The following is a 15,515-nucleotide window of genomic DNA, read 5'->3' on the forward strand; positions in this document are numbered from 1 at the left end:
AAAATGAAAACTTAAAATTTATGTTTTTAAATGTTTGAGATGGGTTTGTTTCAAACTATATGAATGTGCATGAAACACACGCATCACTCTTCCATTAGAAAAACCTTGCATCGCTTTTTTATGTGTGCGCTTAAAGAAAGAGTTTTACTTTTTAAATATATTTTGAAGAGATTGTTTTTAAAGAGAAAGGGTTGTTTCCATTCCTCGGCTCTGGATTAATTTTGAGGAAAAAAGCTTCAAGCTTTCTCTTGGGAGCCCAAATTACAAATTGTTATGAAACAAGGTACAACATCAACAGAATTTCAGATGTGGATAGGAGAAATCCTGAAGAAAGCATAAACGTACAAAAGGTTTAAGGGAGACTAGAACCTACAAAATAGCTGATCATGAGTCATGGTTTAGAATGGAAGGAACCAGTCATCACTGTTCATCCCTCGGCGCAAGCCCCTTTCTGGTGGTGGCCCATGAAGAGTTGGCTTGTGTGTTACCTGTTTCTTATTTTCAGTTACTATATCAAATGCTTTCCTAGTACCACCATGCAGGAAAGTGGTGCAGCTGGATATTAGGTTACAAATTGATGGGGATGGGGATAGTTAGGCAAGGTTAGAGCTGTGATTGGAAATTTTTTCTTCAAATATTGTTTTCAATGAAAAATGCTGGTTTTGGCATACTTCAGGCATTTCAGAGAGCGTCTAATTTTGATGAAAGTTCCTGCTTCACTTCAAAACAAACCATTTTAATTTTGGCATTTTTTATTTTGCAGTGTTTTGAAATATTTTATAATTTTTATTATGTTTTGTTTTTTAATTATAATGGAAACATTTAGGAATGTTGACATTGCCTGTGAACTAAGATTTTATCTGTTGCCCAACTGCACACAAGGAAGTCTCTTATATTAAGAGAGAGTTTAAAAAAACCAACCTGGGCTCTGTTCGTAGAATGTTTTCGTTACTGAAAAGCAACTAAAGCATTTAAGTAAAAGCCTGTGCTAGCATGATTCTGTATTCTTAGTCTTTCTCAGGTAAGCATTCTCAGGTCTTTTTAATTACTTTACATCTTAGAACTTAACAGTGTCTGCAAATTAAAGCCGATTTAAAAATAAAATTACTTTCCTTTCATTGATGTTAGCCCCTTCTTTTTCTTCTTTTGGAGAAGAAGCTATGTAGTGCATAAAATGGAAGGTTATAAAGGTATAACTTGTAGTAACAGCTGTATAGGCTTAGTATGGTGGCCAAAAATTTGCTTCAATCAGTGCCTGGTCCTTTCTTATGTGATAGCTGTATCAAAGCTTGCTTTTGAAAATAGTTTGGATGGTATATTCCATATGGATAAATGCATAGAAAATTTTGCAGGAATTCTGCAAAAGCATATTTGGCAAGAACGGATAAAATCAATTGCAGCATCCCTGCTTTATCTGTTGTTACCCACTCTGGTACGGTATTTTATTCAAGATGCAAATCTTTAACTGGCCATGAGCTGGCAGTCTGGCATCTGAGAAAAAGTTCAAATCTGCTGCAACTGTAAACAGCAGCAATAGAAATGTACTGTTTCACAATCAGTAAAAAAAAATACCTCTAAACACAATGCAAGCGCACACATAGGCTTGAAAAACAACAGTTCATTGCTCGAGCTCATTTTAGGAATGCTAAGACTGTAATAAGATGACATAGTTTTATGCCAATAAGTCTATGCCTCTTACCCCCCCAAAAAAGCTTTATTTATTTGAGAAATTTGTTATTTTCTTTGTGTTTAGCCTATCTGCTAACATTTGCTAATGTGCATCATTTTCTTTCTCCAGAAGTTATTTCCAAGAGGGACATAAACCATTGTATGCATTATTGGAGATCATTCAGGCAAATTCAGCTTTTTATTTACTGGACTGTCACAGGCTAACTAACCTTCCATTTTCAGAGGTGGGTGTATGTATAAAAGCAGGTAGTTAAACCATTTATGCTTCCTAACAACAGTCCTTCTGCCTTAGAAGAGGTTGTGAGGGGAGAATTCCAAAAATAAACACAGGAAAACCAAAATGACACTAGAATGAAACAGAAATTGAAGCTGGAAAGGTCTACATTTTTGCCTGGTTCAGTACTTTTCCCCATGGAGTTCATCACAAAATGAATTTGTTTGTTTGTTTATTAGATGTATATGCTGCCCTCCCCAGAAAAGGCTCAAGGAAACTTGAAATAAAAAATAAATTATAAAAACATAAAATATTAGGATAGCATGTAATAACCAACAGATCTTCCAAACAGTGCTCTGAAATTTAACCCTTTGCCAGAGAAGCAGAGAAAAATGCTACCACACCCCACCCAATCCTGAACCCCTACCCCTCACCCAGGAGTGTGTTCCTCCCACACAGCCCAACCTCACTTCCCAACCCTCTCAACCAATGTTTACTTCCTCCATTAAAAATAAATGCTTTTCCATACTCCTTCCCATTGCCATTGTCATTACCATCTTCTATCCTAAACGGTCCGCCTTCCAACTACCTAGCAAAAAAAGTCAGCCTCTGTGGAATAAGTGTTTAATTTTTATCTGTCTCCTAGTCCTGTAGGAGCCAACCTTTCTGGCAGGCATCCCACAAATTAGCCCCATACCCTCTCTGAGTGCTACTCCAGTCCCCATATCTCTTGCTTTGCTTTCTCCTTCATGCAATTACCCCCTTCCCTGATCTGCTCTGCTTTGTCCTTCCTGGTGGTGTGCTGCCTGTCCTTTCCCTTATCCGCTACATGCCAACACGCAGAGGCTGACCGTGCTACTAGTGGCACTCCTGCCACAGGTTGGCCAACCTTGCCCTAAGATAGCATTAACTAACTAATACTCTTTGTAATAGTACATTTACACATTTTGAATAGGACCTTGACAATTTAATTGGTGACCATCCTCTAACTTTATTTTTTCTAGAAATTCTAAAATACTTTTTGAAAAGTTTTGAGCTTCTATGTATGCTCAACATTTATATTGTTAAGTTTTTAAATATCATAGTTCATAAGAGAAGGCTAAAACCATCAAACTTGCTTCAGATGGGACACCTATGAATCTAGTGTTTTTCAGACATCCACCCCAGTGTGGCTTTTAACTGGTAGGATAATATAACTGGATATGCTCAATTTTCCATTTCCACAGTGTGCTAGCAAGCTCTAAAGTCTCAGCTTTAGACACAAAAAGCCTCTTTAGGCTTGTATCAAACAGTCACATAAAATATTCAGAACACAACTATTTGAGCAATTTTCTGTTCCATGTGATTTTATCACATGCATCAATATTTATATTACAGCTCAGTGAAAATGTCATCCTTTTATGTCTTGATTCATTCTGGACAAACCTGTATAATTCCATGTGTAAAATCTCTAATGCAAGTGAATGTAGCAGTTCAACCAAAGGAAATACAAAACGAAAAATACAACTGACTTCTTAACAATGCTCTTTTTTTCTACTTGAAAATGAAGAAACTTCAAAGTTTTTTTTTTATCTACTTATAAAAGAAATTAAAACAGTTCATTTTAACATCACACAACATTTTTTATCTTGACAAATCGGTGGACAGCTTTCAGATTTATCAAAGAGACTGAAAAGCATGGGTGAAGCATTGGTATGGGTCAGAACTCTAGCTGATGTTCCATTGTAAGCAGTGCATTTCAGCTCATGACACTCACGTTTCAAGATATGACCTCTCTTGACATACCTCTTTAGACACTTCAAAGAGTGTTTGAAAGTCAGATAGCCCAATTCACTTATGTTTAATGCAATGCATAAGCATGAAGTTACACCACAAAAAAAGAGGAAGATTTTCTTCTCTGTAGGCTTGGAGATGTAGCAATCTACAGTATTGGGGCATGGTCTAACATCACACTTCATAAGGCGCGGTACATTAAACCCATCATACAACTTGTAAAACAAAACTAGAAAACCAATTTCAAATCCTGTTTTGAAAATTAGACTGATGAGGTAAGTGCACAGCAGTCCACCATCCATGCTTCCTGGGTTCTTGTAAAGTTTCTGGTTGTGCTTTTTCTCTCTGCTCTCACGATAGGCAACATGGAAAGCAACCAGAAGTGACGGGGTGGAAACCATGATCAGTTGCAAAGCCCAAAGCCTGATGTGAGAGACAGGAAAGAAGTGGTCAAAGCAGACATTTTCACATCCAGGTTGCTGGACGTTGCACTCAAACTCCTTCTGTTCATCTTTCCAGACGTGTTCTGCTGCCACCATATAAACAAGCAGGCGAAATATGAACACAATAGCCAACCAGATCCGGCCCATTACTGTTGAATATTTATTCACTCCACTTAAGAGATCTCGTAGAAATCCCCAGCTCATTGTTTTCTCCTCTCAAGGAAGATCAAAATGCTGTAAAATAAAATTAAATAAAATAAGAAATTTCCCTCCCTCAGCTGGTGGGGGGAGGATATTCAATCTGAGTCATGCAATATCCCTGATGTTTGAACCAGTCTAAAGTAAAGTTAAAGCACTGATTTCCAATTCACAGGGCAGATCTCAATCCTAATGATCTGTGCTTTCTCTGGCTGGTTCTCTAGAAAGCTTATCAGCTGTGAAGGACAGGTGTTGGAAACAGTTGTACCCAAACTGGTGCTGAGAACAGAGTATAGCAGAAAATGGAGCTCCCTGGGTGCATCTACACCAGATGCTTTACTGCAGAGCTGACAAAAATAGGAAGATGCTCATAGTATATTCAATAAAATGGGTGGAAAGTCTTGCTTTGCAAAGTGTTTTTCATTTCCCTCATTCACCCTACTATAATTTGAATTAAACACTTGCTTTTTGTTATCCATAAGATTTTTATATTTAAGCACTTTGATGTTGCCTCAGAAAACTATGCCAGAGAAAAGGTGGGGAATAGGTTGCCACCGGTCTTGTGTATGTTGCCTTTGAAGTTCTTGTGCAGAGTCCGTACTTGAAAGAATGCAGCACAAAGAAGGGCAGTGGCAATGACCATTAGGTTTTGGTAGTTAGAGGTCATTTAAATACAATAGCCCAGAAAATATTCACTCTTGTAGACGTCTAAGTCTACCTAGCCACTCTCCCAAAAAAGTGTGCATCTTGCCTCAGGAGAGAAGCTCTGTTACACTCAGGGAGAAATGGTTCTTCCATGTACAGGCAGCCAGTAGTAGGCACAGAAGTATGTATTGTCACCCCTGATACACGTCCTCCAGTGTGTAACAGAAAAGTGGCCCCAACTATTTTTTTGCCTGTAGTTTATTAGTTAGTGTACTCCCCTTGGAAGTGAAGGCCTTGGGTTCAAGGCCCTGCTCACTCAGAAGGGTGGGTCCATATCTATCATTTAAAAGTTCCCTAATGGAACAATGGATTAGACAGCCTTCTAGGTATCCTCGATCCCTCTTGATACTGGGGCACTGGGCAGAAAGGAATACATGAGATACAGAGCCAGGAGAGCAACAAAAAGAAGTTGGACTATAGCCCACATTGGAAGGAAGGGACCTGGGTTTTGCTCCCTGCTCCCAATTCCTTTCATGCATTATGCATGAAATAGTCGTTGGAATACAATGCAGCATTTCATATAAATCCATGTGGATGTGCACAATGTTCCATTTGCAGACAAGAATGGAATAAGAATTAATTCAGCATCTGTCATTCTTAACAAGGTATATTCACATTGTAAAGAAAGTGCCTGCAGTCTCCTGGAAATGTTACTACTATGCACTACTGGTGTATAAAACTAGAATTCTTCACCATATGAAGTGTCACCTGGCATTTGTTAGTTGTACCCAATAGCAACTTTATCATATCACTCAACAGTGTGTGTGGGTCTTTCAAAAAAACCCATAATAAGTTGCATCTTTAATACTTTTGGCAAAACATGCAGTCCAATAGGCAATTAATTAGGCATATAAAACCCCAAAATAAAAGATGTTCCAATGCCCAAATTTCCTTGAAACATCCTTTGAAAATGGTAAGTTTTATTCCAACATTCATTTACCTTGGGCTTGTGATTAATTATACCCCAGGGAATTATGCGCAGAAAAAAATCAAAATTATGCACAGGAAAACTCAAGATTATGCAAAATTAATTACTTTTATTTTTTTACAAATTACATGTAACACTATTTGAACCTTCTTTAGAAATATATGCAGGTACTTTATATGGTGAGGGTTGGGGTGCAGTGGATTTATGAAGATGTGGGGTTGAGTGCAGGGTTTGTGGGCAGGTGTGGAGTTAGTGGGGGGAGTTGTGAAGGGGTGGGGGGGTGAGGTTAGTAGGTAGGTGTGGGCCGCAGGGCTCTCATGGCCACAGCAGGAAGAGCCTCCAGCAGTATGCACCTCTGGCTGAGTCCCAGCACCTGCATGTGCTGGCATGGAGTTGGCGCATGCCTTTGCACCAAACCAGGCTGGCTCTGTGCCAGCACCTGCAGATTGCGGTACTGCAGGCAGAAGCCATGCACCATTGGGCCAGTCAGGCTCCGTGCCTCCATGTGCAGCTTCCTGCTGGAGTGCTGGAAGCCCCATATGGAAGCACAGAGCCGGCCAGCCTGGCATGATGGTGTGTGAACCAGTAGCTGCATGCCATCAGGCTGGCTGGGCTTTGTGCTTCCACATGGGGCTTCCAGCACTCCAGCAGGAAGCCATGTGTGGAGGCAAGCAGGAGCCCACCTGGCCCAATGGCATCTGACCCCTTGCTTCCATGTGTGGCTGCCTGCCTGGCTGGATGGTGCGTAGCTCCTAGCCCTTGCACCATCGGGCTGGGCCACCCTCCATTAGTAGCTTCCAGTACTCCAGCAGAAGCCGCAGATGGAGGCATGGAGTCACACACCATCAGGCTGGGCCAGCTCTTGCTTGTCTTGACATGCAGCTTCCCAATGGAGTGCTGGAAGCCCCATGTAGAGGCGCTGAACTGGCCCATACTCACCCACAAACCCCAAGCCCATCCCCCATCCCCTGAAGGCAGGAGCTCCCCTCCCGACTTTCCCAGCTGTCCAGTCATGCAGCTCTGTGCCTCCATATCATGGTGGAGGCACCAAGCCCACCACAGTTAAATTATGGAAAAGTATGCAATTACGCAGTCATGCCTCTTATGTGCAACATTGTGCAGGCGCATAGTTGCATAATTCCCAAGGGTGTGATTAATTTTGTTCTCTTACTTTCAACCCCTATCCACTTTTCAGCCTTTACGAGAGACTAACTGTCCAGTTCCCTATGAGAGGCTGAGGTATAGAATGCAGGCTAGAGTAGATGACTCAGTGGCACACGGCTGCCTTCTATAAATTATTTGCTTAACACTAAAAGAGATTTATAATTGGGCCAGAAGAAGCCATTGTGATCATCTGGTTTGACCTTCTATAATACAGACTTTAGGACTTCCTTGTATTAATTCCTGTTTGAACAAGAGCATGCCTTTTAAATTGTAAATGTTCCCAGTGATGGAGAAACTACCACAGAGCTTGGTAGTTTGTTCCAATAGTTCATTATCCTAGATGTAAGAATGTGTCCCTTCTTTCTAGTCTGAATTTACTTTACTTTTACTCCATCCATGGGATGTGGTTTTAGCCTTGTCTGATGGGCTATGTAGAAGAGCCCTCTGTTACCCTACTTCTGTACCCACATAGATACTTAAAGATTGTGACCAAATGCACAGATAGAAGCAACAATTTTCACCTGATCTGGCCCCTAAAAGTGCTCTACAGCCATGACCAAACACAAGTGCATGGCTGCAAACCACTTTAAAAGGACCCAATCCTGTGAGCATCTTCACATGCAGATGGCTCCAAAATGGAGCACCTCCAGTAATTTGTGTCTGCACAGCCCTGCTCCCAGTACTGTTTTCAGAACATAGGGGGGAAAGGGAGCAGAAGGAGTTCAGTCTGGGTTTTTTCAGCCAACGCTAGAGGGTGGGTTGGGTGGATTGGAGACCCCTCACCTTGGTATCCTCAGTATCCATCTTGGTGGGGGGCTGCAATTCACCCACCCCATCCTCCAATGCCAGCTGGGCAACCCCAGAACGAGATCCCTCTGTTCCTTTTCCCTGATTTAATTGCTGATTTCTACTAGTAGGCAACCATTGATCCTTCTGGATCATGGAGTATTCATGAGAGGTCACCAGGACCCTCAACGCATATGCCTAGGCAGGAATATGGAGTAGGGGGGGCTGCCCAGACCTTGCGTCCCTCCTTTAGACCATTGAGACAGTATCCAAAGGCCAGACTGGGTCTGGCTTAGTTATATGCACATTGGGGAACTGAACCCAGTCTCCCAGTGGCAAACAAGGATTCTACCCAATGAACCACAAAATGCAGATTAACCAGTCTGGCTCTCAGTCCTGGTTTTTGCAGATAGGCAATGCTAACCATCCCCACCTTCACTACCTTCTGTAGCATAAATATCCTTGCACCCATCAAAATAAATCTTTCCCTATCTTTGATCACGTAAGGCAGCATACCTATTTTAGATCTAGTTACCTTTAAAGTCAAATTTTGAAATTCATAAAACACTTGGCTAATGTAAGAAAAGTATTACAATGGAATGTTGTTTTTTAGTAACTTTACAGTTTTAGTGGATGCCATTAAAGATGTTACCATATGTTTAACTGAAAAAGCCATCAGGTTTTGAGATTTCAGGTGTATGGAATAAGGTTGTTCCCCAGATTCAAGTGTTGAGGGCAAGTTGCTACACACTGTAGGAAACTATCCAGTTTCCCCTTTCTGGTATTCTAGAATACCTTTATTCTACTGGTCAGCCATTAGGCAGTGTTTCAAGTAGCAAGAGAGAGTGTGGCAGAACTGCTGATTCAAAGTCCTCAAGAAAGGACTGAATGAACAGCATGATAACATGCACCACTTGCTTCTAAACTGGTTAAATATCACCTACTGAATAATATATTCAAAATTATGTTATTATTGGTTAAATTATTAATCAAATAACTATCATTCAATCAGGCATATAGGGATGGATTAATATGCACTGAATAATAAACCCACAGAATAACATATTATTCAAAGCAAATTTTATCCAGCTTTCAATCAGTTTTTTTAATGTAATTATCTTCATAACAGAAGAAGTACCTTTGTGCAGAAGAAAATGAAAAAAAGCTGTTATAAAAAGTAAGGCTTCAGCAGAAGTGGGGAACAACAAGAGGAGGATGGGGATTTCATCATCAAGTAAGGCAGGCAGGAAACACTGGCTAACTTGTGGAAGGCATGAGAAGCATTCGTTCTGAAATAGAAGTGGGACTGCAGCGGTAGGAACAAAAAAGTCAAGAGGCCATCTGGGAGGGAAGGGCTTGGCTCACAAGTTGTGTGTAAGAATTGGAACTGGCCCAACAGGCTGTGCCATATAGAGGAATTTTTTTCCTTGTTGATTATAATATCAGTGTTGTTCACTAGAAGACAAGAAATCTGCCTTTGTCTGTGACAGATGAAGGAGACTGAGATAAACTGCTAAAAAAGATACAATGGGAGTTGTGAGGAAAAACTGAAAGTCAATGTGACGTTTGTATAAACTGAGTGAGACATCAGCTTTACTCTGGAGACTGATCCAGGGGTGAGTGAATGATTTGGAGTTTGATCTGCTTGAGTTTTAAGTTTCTCTGCTTGAGTCCCTTAAAGACCAACTGAGAAATGTCAAGCACCACCAAGTCCCATTAAAGTAAATGAGAGCTGTGGGTACTCTTTGTGCTTACAACTCAAGCTGCCAACTTCAGTTTCTTTATCTAGTATAGACTGTTTGTATCCACTTCGGATAATGCCCACTTTGTAAAGATCAGATCTCTGGATGACAGGCATCATGAAAAGCAAAGCATAACATAGTGCTGGTAAATGAATTTTGTCTAGATTCTGTCATTGTTTGGATAGACCCTTCTTCATCATAAAATGCGTTAAGTTGCCAAATAGCCATATTCATTGCTTTTGAAGCCTGTAGGAGACTAGGTAGCTAAAAATGTATTTATTAAAGTTCATTAGCAAACACACAACTCCACTATACTTAGGGTAATCACACGTCCCAGTTTGGCTGGGACAGCGCCAGATTTCGTAAACCGTCCTGGCATCCCAGCCAGTTGGTGAAAATGGAAACAGAAGTCCCAGATTAGCATCAGTCTGCCTGTGCTGCCTGGCCTGGCTTCTCCTGAGCAGCAACAGCAGTGCTCCTGCCTGGGGAGGAGATCGGTGAGGAGGGGAAGGGGAGGTAGTGTCCCAGATTTCCTTTAAAATAATATGGTCACCCTAACTATACTACCCCTAGCCCTAGCAGATTATTATAATTATTTATAATATGGCAGTAATGAAGGGTCCCAGCTGAGATAAGGGCCCATTAGTTTAAATACCTCACAAAGATGTGGTAAGAAACATAGGACCAGATTCTATTCCACCTTAGGTGTGTAAGTGGGTTTAGGTCCCTAAAGCACAATCCTATTCTCTCCTGCTCAAAATCTCACCCCTATTTAACACAAAAGGTGGGTGGGTCCTCCTCCTCCCTGCTTTTTTGTGACTCACTTAAGAGTCTGATGACAGAGTGTTACAAAGGTAGATGCATTCATATGTTTTCAGCAACTAGAGAAGGGTGGACTAGAATCATACTTAGGCACAAAAATGCACTTCGGATCCCAATAGGTGGAAGAGAACCTGATCCAAAATCCGTGCCGCAAAAAATTAACAATCTAAACAGAAAAGACAATGGGTAAGGTGGAAACGGGGATGCAGAGGTGGAGATGACTTATCCAAAGTCAATCATCAGGTCAGTGGCAGAGAGAGAAATAAAAGTGAGGTCTCCTAGAACCCAATCCAGTGTCTTGGTCATGCAAACATACTGAATTATTGGCACCTTACTAATGTTAGTCTCTTATTACAGCATGTCTATTGTTAACTTGTAAGAACTTCATAGCAAGAACTATTCAGGGGAAGGCACGTAGCACCATGCATTATGGAAGTACCAGAATGCATAATATACAACATTATACTAAAAATAGTTTCAAGAATTAAATATTTTAAGCAGAATTGTCATATTTCCAAGAGCTGTAAAATTAATAGCTGTTAAAAGTCTGTATGTGACATGTAAAAGCATTAACTTAAGAGTATACTTCCCAGATCTGTACAGCAAGGGGAATCGACAAACCAGGGGATGCTGACTGATCCTGTGGTTTGGTGTTGGACCAGGACTTGATTGATTTGGGGCTTTTTTCCAGCTCCATTATAGGCTTCCTGTGTGACCTTGCTGTGTTCCAGTTTCTCATCTGCAAAATGTGAGTAATAGTCCTTCCCTGCCTTGCTGACATATTGGGAGGATTGCCCCAGTGTTCCAAAATGGGACAAATTAATTACTGTTGTCACAGGGCACCTCAGTGCCTGCTCCTAGAGAGGAGAAACTGCCAGGGAGAGAGCCCTGGCAGAGCCAATTGAGCACAGCTGCAGGTTGCTGGAGCAACTAAGGGGAGCCAGCTGGCCAGAAGGGGGCAGGGCCTGGCCTTTATAAAGTCCAGGGCCGAAGCCAGGCTGGTAGTTCCCTGCTGGTAGCTGGAGAGGTAGGAGCTCTGGGAGTGAGGATGTGGAAAGGAGCCTAGCAGCAAGTACCATGGTCATAGGGAGCAAGGTGTTATGGCCATAGGGCTTCGGGTTTGAGTTACAGCCAGACGGCTTGAGCTTGCATTTGTGTTACAGCCTAGGGGCTTGTGGTTTTGCTTTGTGTTTGTATTATTACACCCGGAGGCTTGGGTGAGGCTGTAGGGGTTGGAGGAGGCCTCAATCACAGGGACCCCAGAGAGTGTGGGGTGCCCTAGCGCCAAGAGGGCGCATTATTTTATAGTGCCAGGGAAGGCGCAGCTCGCACGCCAGTGCTTGAGCAACTGGCGGTGAGGAGCGCGGCCAGTGGGTCGCGGGCGCAACCCATTGGTTGCGGACAGGGACCTAGACCCCAGATTGCGTGTGGGGGGACATAGACCCCGGCCCCAGGAAAGGGGCGGTATTACTGAGTAGCCCAGAGTGGGCACGGCAAGCCCCAAAGAGGGGGAGTGCCATACTGAGGAGCCCTAGAGAGAGGGGCAATTACTGAGAAGCCCGAGACGGGCATAGTGAGCCCGGCCGCAGGCTAGTGCGGTAACACCCCTCAGACTGAGGCAGGGTGCTGCGGTTGCCCTGAGAAGACGGGGAGTAGCAGCGCGGTGAGCCAGGGTCAGAGAGGGTGCCCGTGCGGTTGGCCCATAGGACCGGAGGCCCGCTAGAGAGTCCCTGAGCGGAACCACACCGGCAGGGGAGGCCCAGGGTGGGCAAGACGAGAGTTCCAGCAAGAGGCTGGGCATGAGAGAGGGAGCCCAGAGTGGGCCACATTAGAGAGGAGGCCCGGGAAGCGGGCGTATAAACCGGACAACGTCTATTACATCTGCGAGGCTTGGGGCGTGGTATTAGGGGTTGGTAGGAGCCACGCATAGCCCATAAGGCTAGGGTGTCCAGGGAATACCCACCATATCGGGAGACCCCCAGGGGGTCCGGAAGAACCGCGGGAACAGAGGTCCCGAGTAGCCGTGCCCAGGGAGTCATAGGCAGCCTCCCTAATATATTTCCAACAAGACGTGGCGGGCGAGAATTAGAGGGTGCCTTGGGTCGGCCTGTACACGGAGCGAGGGACCTCAAGGAGATCACGGCCCTCCATGAGGACCCCGCCGTGACACTGTAATACTAATTTTTTTAAATTAAATTCTCCCTTCAGGGAAATTAAAACACTCCTGCCCCCCAGCCCCAACCCAGCCATGTGTTGCGAATCCCCTACACTCCCTACATATGTGATGTGCTCAGATATATCAGTGATAGGCAGCATTCCAAAAACCTAGAACAATGCTTTATTCAAGAGCCTGATTCAGATCTAGATTAGACACATTTTAAACAGCAATTTAAATCTCTCTCTCAAAATGAACCCAGACATCCTGCCTCCCCTATCGGCCCCTTTAAAGGGAGTTAGAAGATCAGAATCATTTGCACGGAAGAGATCTCTCAAGCGTGTGTCATAACCTTAATCATTCTTGGCATTCTTTTTTATAGCTAGTAGCTGCAAAGTTCCAGCCCACTAACAGTTTACGCTTGCCTTAGACAGACTGCAAGCACCATTTAATAGCCCACCAGCTGTCAGTGAAAAAAGTTTGCCAGTGCTTTGACTGCGTGGTGTTTTTCCACATCAGAGAACTAGTTCTGGGGAAGAAACCACCACCCCTCCCCCCCCCCAGCACTTTTCTTCATCTCTAAGTTAATTATGTAATTACATAAAGATGATACTTGAAATGTCTAGAATCGTATAAAATATATTAAAAATAGTTATGTTGTCTGTCTTACATCTGCTCAGTATGTATTGGAGTTCTCATTAACATGGGATCAAATACATAACCATGCTACCTCTTGTTCTCCCATAGCAAAGAAAAGATACTGTTATAGTATATTCAGCAATGGTCCCAAATATTAACAAGTGTAATTATACACTTTGGGCCACTACTGTAGTAGTTTTACAAAAGCTGTCAAAGGACAAAACTAAAGCTTACAATAATTGGTTCAAGAGATTTGGACTTAGGAACATGCAGAAAAAAAATTAAATTGAAGTATATTGACCATGTTTTATATACAGCTAAATTGCAGTTGTAACAGCTTATTATTTATAAAGTATATCAGCAGTGCACTGGAAAACTGACAAGCTTATACTTAATTAGAATTATATCCACATTTTATACTTATGCTCTCACAAAACTATTTTCATTCTTGTTTTGACACAAAAACTGTTTCTTATTCAATAAAAACATAATTTATCACAACAACACAATCTTTCTTACCTGGACAACAGCAGGAGATTAAAATTAAACTAGCCTTTCACTAGTACCATTAACAGATTAATGTTTAATTTCCCAGAAAAGGAATTAGTGCTTTAAGCCTTGAAAATGGAGCCCAGTCGTTTCCTTGGCAGTATAATCTAAACAGGTGTAACCTGATCATTCATACCATCATTATATTATACAAATAAGAACAGTAATGTGTCTAGCATTGTCAGGAAGCTGTATTACGAGTAAGTTGAGACTAGAAGCAAATATTTAAAGTTACACACACAATTTGTATCACTCAACCAGTCACCAGTGTTTGGAAGGGCAATAGGTCTTTGTATCTTTTTTAAAAATATATTCACAGGTAAAAAATTGTAAATGAAACATAAATCAGGCAACATATGGAAGTGAGTAATTACGTTTTAGATGAACATGGATCTTTGGTGATCCATTGGTCATACTTAGTCTATCTGTTTACAAACAAAAAGGTATTTCAGTGGACTCTCCTGTTGCAGTTTCCAGGGATGTTTCTCCCAGTCCCTTTGCTACAGGTTGGCCAGTCAGTAGAAGCCTTTATTCACTCCAGTTGATAAAGAGGATAAATGCTACTGTATACATAGCCAAAGCTCTCCTGAAAACATACATCTCTATACAGGGCATATACACAAGTGCAGGCATACTATCAGGGAGGTGCTTTAACTATGGTGCTTTACACAAAGTGTCATGAGTTAGAGCATGATTGAACCCAACAGGCATTCACCTGGTGGGTGGGTGGGGGCTCCGAGCCTGCCTGCTGTGGCCATCAGCAGGCAGTAGCGCTCCAGCAGCCCCTCAGGAGACTGCCAGGCTGCCCCTCTCCCCAGCAGCAGCAGCTGGGGGGGGGAGCGGGAGAGGGGCAGAACCCCCTCACTGCACATCACCCTCCACCCCCCAGCTACCCATGCTGAGGTATTGTGGGGAGCCAGGCTGGCCCCATGAGACAGAAGGGGTGCCCTCCTCACCCCTCCCCTCCTCCCGTACTCCTGTGTGCAAGCATCTTGACAGGAACAGAGGCTGCTGGGGTGGGGGTGGGGGGAATGGAGCCCCCTGCCTCACAGACCTGGCCCAGTTCCCCCCAAGACCCCAGTAGGAGTAGCTGAGCCAGGCCTGTGAAGTGGGGCTCTATTTCCCTTCCCCCGCCCACCCCAGCTCCGGGTGTGGTAGCCTCTGCTGGTGTCAAGAGGCTTGTGTGAGGGGGAGGGAAGGGAGCCCCCCCACTGTGGGGCCCAGCCCAGTTCTCCCCAAGACACCGACTGGTAGCTGGGGAGGGCAAGTGTGGCAGGGGGGCTACCTTTCCCCACACCCTACCTCCCAATGCAAACTACTTGATGGCAGCAGAGGCTGCCGCACCCAGAGCTGGGCTGGGGGAGGGGGAGAACAGGCCCATTCACCGTGCAGGCTTAGCCTGGCTACCCATGCTGGGGTTTTGGGGGGAGCCAGGCAGGTCCATGAGGCAGAGGGGCTCATTTCCCCCCACCCAGCTCTGGGTGTGGCAGCCTCTGCCACTGTCAAGATGCTTGCGTGGGGGGGGATTGGAGAAGAGAGCCCCGCACCTCACAGGTCCAGCCTGGCTCCCCCAAAGACCCCAGGAGGAGCAGCTGGTGGGGGGTATGCATGGCAGGGGGGACTCCCTTCCCCCACCAGCACCCTCCATCCCCTGCTGCGCAGGGAGGAGACAAAGGTCTTCTTTCTCTTCTCTTGACAGCCCTGGGCA

General features: G+C 43.7%; 1 protein-coding gene across 1 annotated transcript; it reads right to left on the reverse strand.

Annotated features, from left to right (window-relative positions):
- Positions 1-2,118: 2,118 nt before the first annotated feature.
- Positions 2,119-13,922, reverse strand: GJB7 (gap junction protein beta 7). The gene is made up of 2 exons (XM_019496839.2): positions 13,778-13,922; positions 2,119-4,353 (listed from the first exon to the last, which is right to left on the reverse strand). The coding sequence occupies exon 2, from the start codon at positions 4,321-4,323 to the stop codon at positions 3,502-3,504; it is 822 nt and encodes a 273-aa protein (XP_019352384.1). The 5' UTR covers positions 4,324-4,353; positions 13,778-13,922; the 3' UTR covers positions 2,119-3,501.
- Positions 13,923-15,515: the final 1,593 nt, after the last annotated feature.

Source organism: Alligator mississippiensis, chromosome 1 (genome assembly GCF_030867095.1).
Source record: "Alligator mississippiensis isolate rAllMis1 chromosome 1, rAllMis1, whole genome shotgun sequence".
NCBI classification, from domain to species: Eukaryota; Metazoa; Chordata; order Crocodylia; family Alligatoridae; genus Alligator; species Alligator mississippiensis.